Genomic DNA, 19,062 nt, shown 5'->3' on the forward strand with positions numbered 1-19,062 from the left:
TCGATGTACATGTCTACAGATGTGGTTGACAGCGGTACTGTTGCTATATGGACTCTGACAGATGAGTGATCTCACCCTCCTGGAGGTAGATTTTTGTTTTAGTCTGAACTATACCTGAGAACTGGAGAGACCCAAAGGCTTGCCCTGTTTTATATACTGAATTCCAAGGCAATGGCTTTGTGGGACTCCCCAAGACACCTAATGTGGTAGAAAGATATGTTGGGTTGTTAATGCTGTGAGTCTTTCAATTTTATGGTAAATAAAACCATATCTCCTAAAGACAACACAGTCTCCGCTGACTTTCATTCAAAGAAAACAAACCCAGGGTAAGTGCAGGAACTCCTGGAAGTCTCTCACACCCCCAAAATTAAGGGTGTGGACAACACTATTAAGTTCTGTGCCTGTCAATTAACATATGTTCAGATATGTATGCTAATTCCCTCTTTATACAATTAAATGAACACTGTGTTTATCGTTGCTTTCCTGGCTAACTCTTGGGTGCCCAAATTCTGGAATGTATTTGAGTGACAATGACAAAAGAATGTAAAAGGGGTGTCAAGGTTGCATGTTGGAACAGTACACATATGTGCTTACTGAACATTTCATAACAAGGTGATTTATAGTGCCTGGTACCTTAGGTTTGCTCTCAAAGTTGGAGATGCCAAAATAAAGACTAATAGCATCTTCTTCTATTTGTACATTGTTGTGCATTATTTTAGTATATCCCCTTCAGCATTTTCAACTTGAAGGTTGGCAGGAAAGAATTGTAAGTCATAAAGTCATAAAGATGCATCAATCTGGTTAAGGCAAGTAAAATGTGATGCATGTAATACAAGGACTGACCTGCAATGCAGTACTTAATGTGGAATTATGTTACAGCTAACTGCACTTTTTATTACTTCTGAACATAAGAACATAAGAACATAAGAAGAGCCTGCTGGATCAGGCCAGTGGCCCATCTAGTCCAGCATCCTGTTCTCACAGTGGCCAACCAGGTGCCTGGGGGAAGCCTGCAAGCAGGACCCGAGTGCAAGAACACTCTCCCCTCCTGAGGCTTCCAGCAACTGGTTTTCAGAAGCATGCTGCCTCTGACTAGGGTGGCAGAGCATATCTATAGTCTGTCAAAAACATTTAATCAGGATCCAATGTTAGCAAAATAAATACAATTTTTATCTTCAGTTTGTACCTCTGAGTAAACAAGCCAGGGGTATTGATGAGTCTGCTAGGGATTACTAATTTGAAAAACATGCCAGTGGTTAACTGATGCCTATTAAGAATGCAAATTCAGATAGAGCAACCAACCACTCTATTGAAAAGCAGCTTACACAGCAAAGGTTTGTACAAACAACAGATTACAGTACCTTTTATGGAACAATGCAGAAGAGATCAACTGGATGCCACTTCCTGCCTCTCCCAGTTGCCAGGGTTATTGTGTTGCAGCTGTTCATTCAGCTCCGTAGCAGTAGGCAACCAGAACCCCTGGGCCAAAAGGGGCTCCCTGGAATACCAGGTGATCCACCTATCTAGTCAAGCCAGAGTCAAAATGGTGGGCATGGAAAGAGACTTGCTGGCAGTCCATTTTAAGTCCAGTCTACCATTCTCCATCCTTCCTCAAACTGGGCTCCTTGTAAAAACTAGTTGCGGAGCAGGGGGTCATAACCACACCATATACTTATTTAAAGCACTCTCATACCACTTGAATAATCATGGCTTCCCCCAAGGAATCCTGCAAATTATAGTTTGTTAAGGGTGCTGGGAACTGCTCTAGGAGGGGTCTCCTAACAATTCTCAGCAACCTTTACAAACTACAGTTCACAGGATTCTTTGGGGGAAGCCATGACTTTTAAAGTAGTAGAAGAGTGCTTTAAATGTATAGTGTGGATGTGACCCAGGAGGACTATACAAAGTACATAGCTGCTTTTTGCTTCATCTCCACCATCCTACAGCACACAACAATGGATATTATATTGAGCAAGTAGCACCCTTAAGAACCTGGAGTATATTTACTTTTAAAATAGTACATTTAATTTTAAAACTCATTCTTTCGCTGCTTTGTCACTCAGACCGAGAAATGGCTTAATCTTCACTGCAAGACTTTCAGTTGTTCCACACTTAATTTGCCTTCATAATCTTTTGACTTGGAAAGGTGGCTGTGTAAGCAATTAAAATGTCACAAAACAAAGGATTATTGTTTCCGGCTAGTAAACAGGCAATGCAAATACTCCCCAAAGAAACAACAAAAATCTGTGAGCTTTCTTTTTTCCTGATGATAGCCTCACCAAGAGGACACCACTGTATGGGTCTCATTTGCATAACTGACATAAAAGAGAATTTCTAATATTTAAATCCAGTTAATACATTCATAAAAGATATCCAATTGATGTTAATTTTTAACATATATGGAAATTAAAGTAACTGTAGATCAGACAGTACTTTTGCCTCTACCATGCTCAGTTCTTGACCGAGTAAAATGCAGAAGCGTTTCAGGATTAAACATTAAATATAATTTATTGATAATATGTAATACACACACACACAGCATTTTTAAGGGGAAAATATTCTCTCTATGGCAATACTGGAAGGAAAGGAAATTAACTGCAGATTCAGAATTCACACCACAGATCTGCTGTAAAAATAAAAGAATATGGCCCTTTCTGACAGACAAAACGTGCAGAAAACAAATATATATATATGTATTCTTATGTATGTATGTACACACAAACGCATGCATATTGCCAATATCATTCCTTAACCTTTATCGTTGTGCCCCCCACCCCACGTTGCTAACCTGTAAATGCAAAATCTTGAAAGAGCTCACTAAAATGCTCCATCCAACGAAGAACGCAATACAGTGATGCCATGGATCAATCTTGGCTGAATCTCTGGCAAGCTCTCTTTCCCAGGTTCCATCTGGACAGGAATGAACTTGCATTTCTCTGGGGGAAGAGGCTTTTTGTATCGCAGGGGAGTTATGTCTAAGATGCCTGCTTGGTTCATGCACCAAGAAGCATAGATTTCTTCTGTGGGGCATGGATGTGGAGGATGCACCATCTTCATGAGCTTGGGCTGCATCACAAGATTCAACAGATCTTTCTTAAATGTTTCCCAAGAGTTCTGTCTGAGGAAGACTTGGCACAGCTCATCATCACTTAAAAAGAAAAGCAAAAGCAAAACTGAGGATGGAGCTATGTCCCTCTTGATCCACAGCTGTTCACAGGGACATATTCACTCTTTTTATTTGCAAGTGCCAGAGCATTATTTTTCTGGGCTCGGTGCATACTTATAAGAACATAAGAAGAGCCTGCCTGGATCAGGCCAGCGTTTCAGCTAGTCCAGTACTCTAATCCAGTACTCTGTTCTCACAGCTGCTGACCAGATTTCTATGGGAAGCCTGCAAGCAGGACCTGAGCACAAAAACATTCTCCCTCCCTCCTATTCCCAGCAACTGGTATTCAGAGGTATACTGCCTCCGACAGTGGAAGTGGAATGTGGGTACGTAGTAGCCACTGATAGCCTTAACCTCCTTAGAATTTCTCTAAACCTCTTTTAAAGCTGGTGGCCATCACTAATTCTTGTGGAATAGGCTACCCCCTCCCACAAGTCCCTGGGCCTATTTGGAAAAATGTTTGGTTTCCTTTAGCTTCTTTTAATTTCTTTTGTTTAAGGCTCTTTACATTTGTGGCTGTCTGGGTAGTTTTTATAGCCAGATATGACACAGAATGGCATGTATATACATTACACAAATGTGGGAAAAGGCATTTATACACTATTCCCTGACCATAGGACCTAGTGTCAGTTCTGTTATGACAGACTTCCCATTCTGGCACTCTACAGATATTTTGGACTACGCATGGGGTTGCATCCACTCACTGGTGTGCTAAAATCCTGGATATCTCCACTAATACCTATGGGCAGCTCTCACCTGGGCCCCAGGAGAGAGAGAAATCAAAGATGTATTGCAAGTAAAAGCTGGCTCTTCTGTATGTTTATCTAGAAATTACAAGTGTACAAGGAAGAACACTTCTCTCTCTCTCTCTCTCTCTCTCTCTCTCTCTCTCTCTCGCCCCTTTTCTGTACAAGGGATCACTCGCTCTCTCCCTTGCCTAGAGAAAGAGCCAAGCCTGCAAACTCACTGTTCACTATATTGCTTGTTCTGTCTGAACATCCCATATAGATACAAGGAAATGAATTTGCAAAAGCATCCCGAAGAGTGCTCTACAGTTTAGCATCAGTGTTTCCTCATTATATCATGGGCTTGTCCCCCTGTATCACTGGGCCCCAGTAAAAGAACTGTCTCCCATCCTGATTCTTTAGCCATGCTTACCTGGGATATTTCATCTTTTTTTGGCTTAATTTCATAATAGTGGCATCATCTGCACATTCTTCAAGCTTTTCTTTTTTCAGACGGATGATTTCAGACCCTTTACTGACCAAAACTATGACACGGTTATCTTGCATATTTGCCTGAGAAGAAATGCAGACCATGCAGAGACCATCTTCTGTCACACTGGCACCTTTGAATGTGCCACCTTTAAAAGTGCCATATTTATGGAGCCCAATTTAGTTCACTTTGGGCAGCAGAGAGCTTACAACCCTATGTGAATGTATCTGCCAAATGCAAGACATTTTCAGGTTACAGAGATATAGCCATGGGGGTGGGGTGAAGAATGGCTGTGAGGACCTGTCCCCTCCTCAGGAAGACCTGGGCCTCCTTCATGAACATAAAAAGGGAGATATGTGGCCCTTTTATTTACAGCTATATACTGGAAGTGTGCAGGCAGCATCCATCGCGGTTTCTTAATAAGTAGATTGCCTTCCTATGTTCTTCTGGCCAATTATTGCAAAGGCACTGGGCATCTGATGAGCACTAGGGCACTTAGGGTTGTATTCAACATAGCACTATACTCACTATATATTCCCCTTTACGCATTTCATCCATTCTGATATATACAGCTGCAGCAACAGATGCTGGCATCTGTCCATAGGAAGTAGTGTAGGTTGATTTCTTTCTGAATGCTCCCGATACAACCTTTTGAACAACTTCCTTATTGTTGTTCTCATGCTGCTCGTGGAATGGACTAGAAGTTAAAAGAATAAATTCCAAGTGAATAAAGGTACAAGTATGGGGGCAGGTTCTCTGAGCAACTCATCTCACCGGCCACACATTCACCTTGTCTGCTTGATGTGGAAACTGAGCACCAGCCGTCTTCGATTATGAAATCTGCCTCTTGTCCTTTAGGATCTTTGTCTGCCTGATCTAGAACCTGGCTACTGGCCTATTGTAGATCATGTGCCTTGGACCTCACTGGCCCCCAAAAGTTAAGCAGGAGGGCACCACATCTGTGCTATTAGTTGTGCAGAAGAGAGAATTTCAGAAATTGCAGTTTATCTCACCATTGTCCAGCAGGCCAGACTAGCAGGCCAGGCTAGGTTCTATATAATAGGACAATGTTGCTCTCTGGCTGCACTGCTGCTGTCAATTGACCTTTCAGCCTGAAGATAGTCAGCTGACCTCCAGAACCAAAGAAGAGGCACTAGACTCTATAAACCCATTCCTTTTAGGCTTGTCCAGTAGCCTGAGTGAGTTATCTTACTGAGTACTGGTACAGACTCCTGCCCCTCTGGTACCTAACCTCCAGCCTGTCTTTGACTTCATGTCCCACCTCTGATGGTTGGTTCCCATTTACCTGATCTGGTATCTAAACCCAGCCTGTTTACAGCCAAGCCTATGGCCCATCTGACCCTTACTTTACCTGTGTCACACCTGGACTCTGTGGAAGCTTGTTGGAAGCTGGGCCCCAGGCCTGAAAAGAACTGAAAGCTGTGGTAAACCATGCATGCTCTAATGTTTACCCAATCATTAGCATACACTTATTAACTCCCAGGGGTGAACCTAGCCCAATTTGATTCTCAATCACCTGGAAGCAGCATGTTCCATATTACGTTGCTTCCAACTGCTCCAGAAAAAAAACCCTGAGAGACGCTGGACTATATCACATCATAGGGAAATTAACTGGCACAAGTATAAAAAGAGCTCTAATGTTTACAAGTTGCCAGTCTCTTCCCTCCTTCCCCACTCCCCCCCCCACCAGTGTAGGTGCTTTGAAAGGCATATGGAAGCACCCCACTTTGTGCTACCACCAGTAAAACTTCCTGGAAAGCAAGCTACACTCTCCTCTCACCTCTTATCATCGCATGTGTCTACTTTTATTATTACACTTTTTTGGTGCTTGTTGAAGAGACTACTTTGCCTTGCAAAGCTCCCAAACTGATCATTCTTCTGACGAACATAGTACTCTTTCAGCTCATTCACTCTCCCCCCTGTGTAGGAGTTCCACATAGTGCTTTTGAATCTGTCAACACATGCAATCTCTGCAAAGAGAGAAAATTGAAGCTAGTCATATTAAGAAGCCAGTATCCCTTTCTTTCTTTCGTTCTTTTGTATTTATAAATTATATATTTTAAAGAATAGGAGTAGCGCAGAAAGTTCTTAGTTTCTCTTTTGGATTTTTTTTAAAACACTGTTTTCATACATCAGGGGTGCAATCCCCCTAACCATATCTGTTCAGAAGTAAGTCCTATTGAATTCAATAGGGTTTATTCCCACGTAAATGGGGTACTGCAGCCTAACCCATCGTCTTTGGGCTTCTGGCACACAACAGTCCAATACAGAATGGAGAGTGTAGGAGAGGCATTTGTAAAGCAAATGAGCATTATAATAATGCAGATTTTAGATGTGTATTGTGAAAAAACTGAAGAAAGTGCTACTTTGAACCTCTTAACTCATCCTTTAAGGGGCAACTTTTTTCTGTCCAGGTTGTTTTTTGTACTCTTCTGTAAAATTTGAAAATTTTAGGTAAAAAATTAAGTTTTTTTCAGAGAACAATAGTGTGAAATGTCCTTGTTCCATGGATACAGGGAAAGATACCATTTTATTAGCTATTTGCTAATAAAAGAATGTACCATCTCTGGAAAGAATACAAGCTTGGATTCAGAGTTGCACGAAGCAGGACCCTGCAAATGGGATGCTCCCTCTGGTGGAAGGGGGAGGCAGGTTTTTTGTTGATTCCTTCTCCCCCTCCAACTCCCTGGGCCCCTCAAAATGTATCGCAGAGAATTGGAGGAACTCAGAAAAGTTGTGGGAGGTCGTACTGGAGCCCGGGCTGGCCCACGAGAGGTGATGGATTGCAGCCTTCTCCATCTGCTGCTGCCATCAGCCATTGGTCTCCCACCACCCTTACTACCAGCGTCTGCTCCCAGGCCCATCCTCACCCCTGCGGTCAGTTGCCCAACCTCTGTCCAAGTGAGAAAGCCAGGACCAAGTGTCTACCTCTCTAGCTACTAAACGTGAAGCAACCAACTGAAGACTAATGAACATTATGAATGATTTGCTGCGGTGGCAAAAAAGGTTAGCAGTTTGTCAGTGGTCCTACAGGGCTCTCTTGGTCACCCCAGAGCCCCGTTTTGAGGAAGGACCCTGCCTTACAACATAGGGCCCTGTCCCAGAGTGAGGCATTGTGGGGGAAGGCAGCCCTTGAGAGTGACCATGTCACTGATTTGCCGTTGCTGAAAAGCTGCCAGTGCTGCTCCTAAGGGTTCTCAGGTGCCCTCTCACCTTGGTCACCCCAGTTCCTCTCTCTGAAGAAGGACCCTATGTCCTGATATTGGGTCCTTCCTCAAAGTGAGATGGCCCTGGAAAGCCTGCTCAAGTGCTAACACTGGCCAAAATGGGGGGGGGGGAGCAGCAGCAGTTTGCAGCAAGCAGAAGTCACAGCTGCAAGTCAGTGCACCATGCTGGGTGCCATTTGCTTGTCTGCCTCAAACAGCAAAATGTATTCAGCTGGCTCTATTGGGAGTTGCAGGGGTGAGGAGGAACTGTTCAAAATTGACTCTGATCCCCCTCTGCTTGCGTGAGCATCCAGTTAATGGAACGGGAGTCTTTGCTGGATCTGAATCACACTGGCAAACAAAAGAAGCCCTCCTCTTCACAGGTCTGGATCCACCCCAGGGTGATGAAATTCAGTCAAGGCTGCAGTCCTACATCTGCTTATATGTGGGAGGGAGCCCCACTGAAAACAATGGATCTTGCTTTTGAATAGATATGCACAGGAAATGTTGCAAAGCAGAGTGATGAATCTCACACACTCACTTGCAGTACTGTACAAGGTCAGGATTGTAAAGTGGTTGAACCAGACTATGTTTTGGCTACTATTGTCAATTACTAGACCTGCCTGATCTGATTAATTTGTATGAACCACACTTCATTTTGGGGGAGCAAAAAACCTTACGCAGTGCCAACCAGTCCCAATCAATTTGTTAATTATTTGGCCCGCACGATATGACTGACTTACATCAGTCAGTTAATGACAGATGTTCATTTTAAACATTTTAATGGGACTGTTTTATTGTGCATTTAATTATAACTTTATATTGTAATGTTTGTTTAATTGGTTTTTTGAAACATTTTGTAAGCCACTTAGAAGCCTATTTAAACTAATAAATAATAATGAGCCACACTCCATGGGGGTGGAGAAGGACCTACCACAGTGTCACTCAATCCCAACTGATTTGTGTAAGCTTCAGGTCTTTTATCTAAACTTGCTTCGATCTCCATCCACACCCTTAGTAAGTATCCACACCTTTCCCCCTGCCCTGATGAGGCATTTTTTGTATATTCTGTGTCTTCATCTTCTTCCCATTTGGATTCTCAGCTAAATGGTAACTAAGGCTCTTTGTGACCTGGACACAAAGTGTGTACTGTGTTCTTCCTGCCCAATCTGATTCCTGTGTACTGCTGTGTACACACCATAGTGCTGGTTCCTGGAAACTGTAGTTTGCCTCTCACAGAGCTATAATTCCCAGCACCTTTAACAAACTACAGTTCCCAGGATTCTTCAGCAGGGGAAATGTGCTTTAAATGTATGGTGTGTATGCAGACACATTGTTTTGCTAAAGCTGCTCCAGGGACAGAGGCATAGAAATAGAATGGAATCACTGGCTGCGATCTGGGAGATTCCATGAGCAAAGGTCTGCATGTTTTCATTTCTTCTCTGCTTGATTTAGGAGGGCTTCTAGGTATAGCAATTATTTGTTTTGCTATTGTTATACAATTATGTTTATCCTCTTGATGTAGTAAACCATTTCATGGGAAAAGAGAGTTTTGTCTAAGATTGCATTCTCCATTGCACAGCCTAGATTGCTTGGTGACATGCTTTCTTGGAAAAGTCTTTATGCCAATATCAGCAAAGGAGACCTAGAACATTGGCCAAGGCAAACAGAGAGGTCTCTGGACACAAAAGCAGCTCTTGCTTATAACTTTTGCTTCATTTTGTGGTGTCCAGTGAGATAATTATCTCGGTACACTCATGATCATTTCCAGGGTCTATGATAGTTAAAATGGAATTAACGTAACTTTGGAGTGTAGGTACACTCTTTAAACTGCAGAATGAGTTCCACAGTGGAAGAAAGCTGGGCTACTTGCAATAAATATTAAAACAAGATTGAGTTACTCTAGAGATGGGAAGGCCTGCGGGGGAAAACAGAAAATTGCGGGGAGGGGGAGGAAGGAAACCATGATTTCTCCATTTTTCTCCTAATATTTTTCTCAAAGAATGGGGAAAAACAGGGGGAAATGTTTTTCCACCGATTTTTCTGTTTTTTCCCTGGTCTTCACATCTCTAAGTTACATAAAGTAGGTGAGTTGATTTCTGTTTCTGCTATTAAAAGCTTAATTTTGCCCATGTTAGACATTTCTTTCACTGAGGTCAGCATAGCAACTAACTATACAGTAATATTACTACTATTTTACATTAATTTTTAACATTGTCTCACACATTTACATTCTTCTGTCATGGAACTCAAGGCATATTGTGTACATGTGGCTCCAAGGGGCTGACCCAGATCCATTTAAGTTTGAAAAGGCAGTAGCCTCATGTGCCTTTGGACCATACTGTGCCACTAGATGCCCTGGCAATGGTGAAGCCCTGGTGAGTAACATATGTGTAAAAAGCCAAAATTGAACATACCAGCAACCACACGGTGCCTTTCCTTTAACTGTAGTTTGTGCTTGGGAAAACACAATTGTTTAGAGATCCATTTTTGATAAGATGGACAAGTGCTGAGGTCAACCAACCGCAAAACCTCACAAATGCCCTGTCAAAACAAAAACACAGCAGAGTTGATGATTTGGGTCTGTAGCCATATAAATCCTGCCAAAAAAGGAACACAGGAGAGGAAAGGGTATTAGCCTGCTCAAGCCCCTGACAAGTTTATATTAAGTATCCTGTGAGATACTGTCATGTACAGGGCCTTTTCAATAAGTATTTATATTAAAGATAATTTACATTTTTTTTAAAAAAAAGTTGCCTAATTAATTATGGTGCTAGATTAAAAGGATTTTTAATTGATTAATCTGATTAACTAAATTACAAGCTGCAGCCTTCATTCTAACCTTGCCAGGGCAGCATCCATACTTTGTCTTTCCCTGCATCCAGTGCCACACTCTATTCAGGGCCAGCCCTACCATTAGGCAAGTGAGGTGGCCAGTTCTTAGGCGTCGTGAATGGGCAACATATTGCGTGGGTTGTGTCCAAAAAGTGCCAGCACAGTCCCACTGATGCAGCACTGCTTCTGTTTCCTCTCCTCCCATACCCACCCCCAATCTTCTCCAGAGGGTCCCCCAACCATCCAAAGCTGATTTTGAGGACGCACAGAAGGCTGCAGGGGAGAGGAGGGCAACTTTCTGTTCTGCTAGCACATGTCTCTTGCGGTAGCAGAACAGGAGTGCTGCATATGGCCCTTTGTTATGGAATTCATTATGGTATTATTGTGTTTTTACTGCACACATGGGATTTTCTGTCTGAGCTGCTGAAATAACTTGACCCGCCTTGGCTACTATATGGCTTGCCATGGTGGGGACGAAGCATCGTTTGCTGCTGTGCCTCAGGTGGCAAAACTACTTGGGCTGGCCCTGACATTTGTAACATTTGCACCATTTGCAATGTGGAACGGCCGAGCCGTGCGTTCCCAGGGTTGTGGCCAACACGGCATAAGCACATTTCTGCTCACACACATTCCTTTCCTTCCCCCACATGCCCCCCAACTCTGCTCCAGAGGGTCCTCCAACCCTCTAGAGCAGATTTTGAGGGCACATCAGGGGCTGCAGAGAGCAGGAGAGGAAGGGGAAGTTCTGTGGTCCAAGTCTGATGCATGTTTGGAACGACAGCATTGGATGCATCTGCCCACAAAATTCTGTGGGCAGGCAGCACAGAAGTGGCCATAACTCCACACCATTAATGTTTGTCTTGGGCCTTAGAGATAAAACTTTGGAGGTTTGGGCTGATGTTGCTTTGGGGTCTTATGCTGCTGGCTGCTGCTTTGTGTGTGGACTTGTAAAGAAAAAGATGTTTACAGCACCATTCTAAGGCTGTGAGCACACTAGTCGCCTACAGCAACGCATTTCCATTGGCCACACCTGGAGGGGGAATGGATTGATCTGCTGATCAGTTGCAAAATCTCTTTGAAGTGCATTTTTTTTATAAAAAAAACCTCATTCAAGCTGCTCCCACCAGGTTTTACAGTAAAAGGGGGCAGGGTTTGATTAGGATCATGTGCCCCTGCTTTCAGAAAAGAGAGGTGGGGGTACACTGGAACCAGCAGAACAGTGTCTCTTTATCCTAAATGTCCAATTGGTATGCTTTGCTCAGCTCTGAAGGAAAAGGACCCGAAAAGGCCTACAGTGAAATTCCCATCTGTGGGGGAAGGGAAAGCATATTATGAAGCTTTAATCAAAAACTGAGCTCACCATTGTAATCAGTATCATAGTGGATGATTCTGTGACATCACTAGCAATCACCTGTCCATAGTGAGATCTCTCAACTTTGCAGAAGTTAGCTATTTTCTCTACTGAAGCATCAGGTAGTGTTTCAAAAAGGTCTACACTTCTGAAAACAGAAAGGATACATAGGTTCTTTTCATCTGTTAGTTTAACTGTAACTGAAGGTCTGCCTTTTACGCAAATCTTACATTCCACTAAGGGCCAAATTACATATGATGATGCCAACCCATGACTTTTAAACCTAGATCTGACCCACTCACATATAATCACTTGGGAGATCTAATTTAAAGAGAAGGGGAGAGATGAGCAGGGTGAGGTGAGTGGCTGAGCCCTTCTCAGGTCTAGTACCTGGTGCGGGGTCCTTTTATTTCTTTTTAATCACCCAGCGCAGAAAGGAGCACCAGGTCCATATGGATGATTTTGCCTCTGCTGCCTTTTCAGTTCTCCCAGAATGCAATGTTGTTGGTATGTATAGTATTGCAATCTGGAGAGGAAATTCTCCAGTCATGATTGTTGGAAGTATCAGAGCCTAGCTGAGGGAAAAGTGATTCTGGGGGATAGACCTCAGGGGAGGTATGCTGTGGGATGAGAGGAAAGTTCAGCACCCAGCAGCCCACACGACTTTTTTCTTCTCTGAACCAGACCCCCAACCCCACTTTGTACATGAGCAGGGAAGACTATGTATACTGACACGAAAGGTAGAAAGACACATAAAGCTGCAAGAACATTCCAGAACTGCCAGGTATGTGAGAATTCTCATATGTATTCAAGATTCAAAGGGCTCCTGTACATAGTAATAAACTTTTTGCATTCTCATGTGAAAATGCACAATAATTCAGCATTGCTCAGTGCAACAGCACCATACTTGGGGAACTGGAGTAAGAAGGGACAAAGCTTTTTGCAAGTAGCAGAGAAGGGGTGAGTCCTGCCCCTTTTTAAACTGGGCAAGACTGGAGGGACAGCTAATATATCTGGGTTTCTGCTACCAGAGGAGTGAAAGGGACATGGCTAAGGAATGTGACAGCTGTGCTCCTCCAAGGCACTATTCTTGAGGTGGTGTGCCAGCGCATTGAGGGAGGGATAGATGAAGGCAGGAGTAAATAATTATTATGGCGTCTGAAATCAAGGCCAACTCACAATACATTGCTGCCTGAAGTAAGAGATAAGATCACACTCCAATGCCCGCACCTCATTCTACAGAAACTGACTGGACTGGCAACTGAAGCTTAGTTCAACAGTGGCAACAAGACTGCACCCTCCATTACACCTGGAGACATCAGGCTAGCTAAGGAGATGAAGGGCAGGCTGCATGGCACACACAATAATGTTTTCCAACACTTTGGTGCTATTCCCTGTTCCCCAGCAATAGCTGCCTTGCTCTGTCCAATGGTAGAGCCGGCCCTGCAGCAAGACTTTTAAAGTGTTGGCCCAAGCAGAAGGAAGGAATGTCATTTGAGCTCCACTTCAGGCAGCAAGATGTCTTGGCTAGCACTGGGCATTTGGGACTGCTGTGAGGTGAAGGAGTGTAAACTGAGGCAAAAGATGAATCCCTCTTCCTGCCCCCCTCTCCATAGGGGAGTTTAAAGTGAAAACAAGAGACTTTGGTCAAGGATTTTAAGCTGGCCATAGTGCTTTCAGTGTTGGGCTCAGTATGAGCCTACCCATTAATTCTTGAGAAGAAAAGGGTAATAGAAAGGGCATCAAAATAACACACACACATACACATATATGTAAAATAAAAAAATATCTCTTTTTTTGTAACTATAGTTTTTGTGACAATAGAACAGCAGCCTACTCAGATTTTTCATTGTAAAGGCATTCTTATATTCTATCACACATACAGCTGTGCAAGTCTCACACCCACAGTGGGAACACTTAAATGTGCGTTGCCATTAGAGATCATGATGTCAAGACTAGCTTTTTAATGGAATTGAGACCAAAGCAAAGGAACACAAGAGGAAAATCAAGAATGCAAAGGAGTTGTTGTACAGGTTTATGCTGAGAGATGTTACCTCAAAAATTCATATCGGTATTTGAACTCTCGATGAAGTTCCTTGTCTAGCTCATAGGCAAAAAAATCAGTTTTGTCCACCACCAGAAGTTCTGTTTCCTCCATGCAGACAACAGTGGCAACCCTCTTTGTGTTTTGTAAAAGGGCAATTTCCTGTTAACATGCAGGAAGATATGAATGAGCGAGGGCTACCCAGCCAATATTAGGGGACTGCAGCCAGTGATAAGACTGGTTATTTCAAATCAGTCTATGGTTTTTCACTACTATAGCTGTCAGCTATGCACAGCTTTCCTCTATTTCTACTATCTTACCATTTATTTCCTTCTCATCCACCTCCCTCTTACCTTCCCCCCTCCCCATTCCTCTGGAACGCGCTACCACTTCCATTGTTTCCAAAGCAACCCCCAACCTTCTTTCAGTGACAGGCCTTCTCATTCCCCTGGCAGCTGTTTTGCTTTCCTAGGCCCATGCTTATATATCCCAACACTCCTGCCTGGTGTGATGCGTCCTTCCCTGGCTCTCCCTGTCAGGTTCCTACCTGCTCGTGGTTACTGCCTGTCTCTAGGCACCACCAGGGACTCCACCAGTCCGGACCGCTCTCTCTTATGATTTCTCTCCCCGCTCTAGCACAGATCTCAACAGATCCCCCTGCTAGGCAACCACCAGTAACGTCCCAATACTAGTATTCCCAGAGACTCTGAATACTGGTATTGTTATTCTCTTCACCGCTGCCACCATTTGTTACAGTTCCCCTTCAGCCTTGGTCATTACCTTACCCTCCCTTCTGGTCTGTGAAACCCCAGCCAAGGATCAGGCCTTGGTAAACCAAATTAAGTATTTATTACAGATAACAAAGCTAACAAGATTAACAAGATTTCTTCTTAAGGCACATAAGCATATGGTTTTACTCAATACTAATCCGAACTCCACCTCCCTCCTTCTCCACTCTCTCCTGGCAAACAACTCTCTCAAACCCCACCAAGCAATCCACTCTTTCTCTTCTTCCCCCCCAGATTCCACAATTCACCACCTCACATTCACCCAGATTTACCTGTCATCCTTTCATTTATACTGTCAGCCATTTTAAACATTCAGCCAATCATCAAGCATTCTATTGCCTATTCACTCCCCCTCCTCTTTCACTACTTACCATGTATACTCTAAACAACCAGCACTTACCATATATACACTAATATATAGGAACATCACATTTCCCCCCCCTTAAACAACGGCAGAGTATTATTCCTGTTCCAGGATTTATACGCCGCGTTAACAAATAAAAGTCTCTATGGGGAAAATGTCTTTCTTTGTTCCTCCGTCTGGTCACGTCACTGCAGTCCCAGCCACTTGCCTGGAAAGTCCATCGGCCAGTACATTGTCCTTGCCTTTGATGAACTGGAAGTCCACTTGATAGTTCTGTAGGGCCCAGGACCACCTCTGCAGCATAGTGTTATGATTTTTCATAGTCTGCAACCATAACAAGGCCCGATGATCCATAGTCACTGTGAATCTTCGTCCCCACACGTATGGGCGCAACTTGTTCAGTCCCCACACGACCGCTAGGCACTCCTTCTGGACCGACGAATAGTTTTTCTCCCTCGGCGTCAGCTTGCGACTCAGATACGCCACTGGATGTCTGGTGCCTTCTCTCTCCTGCAGCAAGACGACTCCCAGCGCGAGGTCTGACACATCTGTAGCCACGATGAATGGTTTCTCATAGTCTGGTGCTATTAATATGGGTCCTTGGCACAAGGCTTGCTTCAGCAGATCAAAAGCCTTCTGACATTCATCCGTCCATACCACACGCTCAGAACACTTCTTCTTGGTCAATTCATGCAAGGGGGTTGCTATTTCCCCAAAATTTCTCACAAACTTCCTATAAAAACCAGCCACACCCAGAAATGCCCTTATTTGTTTTTTGGTTAAGGGGATCGGCCACGCTTGTATTGCCTCCACCTTGCTTCATAAGGGGGTGATTTTCCCACCCCACCTTATGTCCTAAATAGATTACTTCCTTTAGTCCAAACTGGCATTTCTTAGCTTTTATTGTGAGGCCTGCTTTTCTTAAGGCCTCCAATACTGTTGTCAGGTGTTGAACATGCTCAGGCACCGACTTGCTAAAAATGGCCACGTCATCGATATAGGCCACTGCAAAATCTGACATGCCTCGCAACACAGTATTGATTAGCCTCTGAAATGAACTTGGTGAGTTCCTTAGTCCCATGGGTAAGGTCACAAACTCATATAACCCATCTGGTGTACTGAAGGCAGTTTTGGCTCTGGATTGCTCGTCTAGTTCCATTTGCCAAAATCCTTTACAGAGATCTAGTGTAGAGATAATGGTTGCTGCCCCCAATAACTCTAACATAGCGTCTACCCTAGGCATAGGATACGCATCTGGGACAGTAATTTTATTGATTAGCCGATAATCAATGCAAAACCTTGTCGTTCCATCTTTTTTCGGAACCAGGACAATACTTGAGGCCCAGGGACTGATGGATTCCCTGATCACTCCTAATTCCAGCATATCTTCCACCTCCTTTTTGATCTCATTCAAAACTTTCCCATTCGCACGGTACGGAACAGATCTGATTGGGGCATGATCTCCAGTATCAATGGAATGTATAACTATACTGGTTTGGCCAGGTTTGTTGCTAAAGAGATTCCTATAGGTTTTCAAAACTCTCAGAATCTCTTCTTTTACTTCCTCCTCTACCTCCTCTGACCATTCCACTTGATCTACCCCTCCTTTGTCTTTGCTTTCCTGTACCAAATTTGGAAGTTCAGGCCCACTTCCCTCAGGGAATAAGGTAACTTGCAACACCTGTGCATCCCTGGTATGGTAAGGCTTCAACATATTTACATGAACCACTTTGCTTTTGTTTAATTGGTCAGTGGTGATTACATATGTCACTGTGTCAAGCCTTTCTCTGATGGTATATGGTCCTTCCCAGTTAGCCTGTAATTTGTCATGTTTCTTGGGTATGAACGCCATAACCATATCTCCCACATCATACACACGTTCTCTGGCTGTTCTGTCATACCAGTAACTTTGCTTCTCCTGTGCATGACTCAAATTCTCTTTCACTACTTCCATCATTGATGTTAATTTATTGCGGAATTCCAATACAAAATCTACTACAGAAGTTTTGTACTCTCCCAGAGTTCCTTCCCATGAATTTTTTAGCAGTTCCAAAGGTCCCCTCACTTTTCTAGTGAACATGAGTTCAAAGGGTGAGAAGCCTGTTGACTCTTGAGGGACTTCTCTGTATGCAAATAAGAAGCATCCCAAACGTTCATCCCAGTCTTGTGGGTGATCTTGAACATAGCTTCTTATCATGCCCTTCAAAACTCCATTGAATCTCTCAGTTAGCCCATTAGTGGCGGGATGGTAAGTAGTGGTCTTTAGATGTTTTAGACCACAACATTTCCACATACATTGCATCACTTCTCCCTTGAATACACTGCCTTGATCTGTCAGCACTTCATGAGGGAAACCCAGCCTCATAAAGATTTTTAATAAAGCCTCTGCCACTACAGGGGCTTCTACAGATTTCAGTGCTTCTGCGTCTGGGTACCTGGTGGCAAAATCCACCACCACCACTAGATATTTCTTGCCATGCCTTGTGGGTTTGGAAAAAGGGCCCACCAAATCTATTCCCACTCTATAAAAGGGTTGTCCAATTATAGGAAGGGGCTTTAAGGGTGCCTTGGTCTTTACTCCACTCTTTCCCACCTTTTGGCATATTCCACAAGATAGACAATGTTGTTTTACATCCTTGGAGATATTTGGCCAATAATAATGTGCAGCCAATCTCCTCTTGGTCTTTTTTATTCCCAGATGTCCTGCACATGGGACATCGTGGGCTACCTCTAGCAATCTGGTTCTGTATTTGCTAGGTACTATCAATTGCTTCACTGGTTCACATTCATCCTTTCTCTCAGCAGGCATCCACAGTCTATATAAAATCCCATTCTCACACACAACTTGATTCCTCAGTTTGTCAGTGAAAGGAATCTGTTGGGTCAGAGCTTGTTCCTTTATCTGCTTCAGACTTATATCTTGATGCGGCTCTTCCCTGAATTGCTCTGCTTCTTCCCCAGAGACCACTTGATACATTTTGTCTCCTTCAGCAGGCCTGCTAGTGGTTGCTATGGTGACCTGAGGCTGGTTAACAGATTCCACCCTGTTTGTTTCAGCCCCCCTTAATATGGCTTCTTTTTCTCTGCCAATTTGCTGTCTGGTCACTACATAGATCTTTCCTTGGGCGCCCATTACATCCCTTCCCAGTATTACTGGTTCTTGTTGCTGGGCATTAATGCCTACTTTATATCGGCCCTCTCGGCCTCTCCAAGTCATTTCCACCAGGCCCACAGGCAAACTTTCTGGTTGACCCCTCACTCCTTGGATAGTCACAGTTTCCTGAGGTAATATTACCTCAGATTTTATTAAATCTGGCCTCAGTAATGTCTGAGCGGCACCAGTATCAAGCAATGCCCAATAATTTGCCCCTTGTACTCTCACTTCCTCTCTCAGACTTGAATCAAGATCTGTTACTTCTGTCCAGTTTATCTGGCAAAACTGAACCTTTTTCGCTGTTTCTAAAGCCTTGGGCTCTGTTTTCACTGCCCTTGTCTGAGCAGGATTACTAATGGGGTTGGCAACCTCACATTGAAAACGTAGGTGCCCCTGTCTACCACATTTGTAGCATAATTTCTCCTCACTTTTAGGGTACACAGATCCACTCTGGGGTGTCCTGTGCCCTTCAGATTTTAATGGAGGACTCACTCGCTGTGGTACCACATCCCTTCTGCCAGCACTATATGGTCTGGGTTTAAACTCTCTTGATGTTTTCCCCACCCAGCCAGTTCTATTGGAGGCGAAGTGATCCGCCAGCTCTGCGGCCTCCTGCACCGATGTAGGGGAACGGTCTTTGACCAGGAGCCTTATTTCTGGTGGTAACTGATGGTATAATTGATCCAGTATCATGAGGCTTTTCACCTCTTCCACTGACTGAGCTTTGGCACTACTCATCCACTTTCCAAATATATCCATCAACTTTGCTCCCAGTTCCACAAAAGACCTCCCTGTCTGTATCTGGCAATTTCTGAAAAGCTTTCTAAAATAATCAGGCCCCAGTCTGAATCTTTTAAACACTGCTTCTTTGAATTCAGCATAGGTGACGGGCTTGTCTGAGGGGAAATATTGGTATAC

General features: G+C 43.7%; 1 protein-coding gene across 1 annotated transcript in view; it reads right to left on the reverse strand.

The window, feature by feature from the left end:
* Positions 1-2,489: 2,489 nt before the first annotated feature.
* The window catches only part of CNBD2 (cyclic nucleotide binding domain containing 2), a 38,840-nt gene continuing 22,267 nt past the window's right edge, over positions 2,490-19,062 (reverse strand). The window contains exons 6-12 of the mRNA XM_061612876.1: positions 13,849-14,000; positions 11,804-11,942; positions 10,026-10,152; positions 6,183-6,372; positions 4,910-5,078; positions 4,325-4,464; positions 2,490-3,148 (exon numbers count right to left, since the gene is read on the reverse strand). Of these exons, the coding sequence (XP_061468860.1) occupies positions 2,818-3,148; positions 4,325-4,464; positions 4,910-5,078; positions 6,183-6,372; positions 10,026-10,152; positions 11,804-11,942; positions 13,849-14,000 (1,248 nt within the window). The 3' untranslated portion in view covers positions 2,490-2,817. The remainder of the gene's footprint in view (positions 3,149-4,324; positions 4,465-4,909; positions 5,079-6,182; positions 6,373-10,025; positions 10,153-11,803; positions 11,943-13,848; positions 14,001-19,062) is intronic.

The sequence above is a fragment of the Rhineura floridana genome, chromosome 2 (genome assembly GCF_030035675.1).
Source record: "Rhineura floridana isolate rRhiFlo1 chromosome 2, rRhiFlo1.hap2, whole genome shotgun sequence".
Classification (NCBI taxonomy): domain Eukaryota; kingdom Metazoa; phylum Chordata; class Lepidosauria; order Squamata; family Rhineuridae; genus Rhineura; species Rhineura floridana.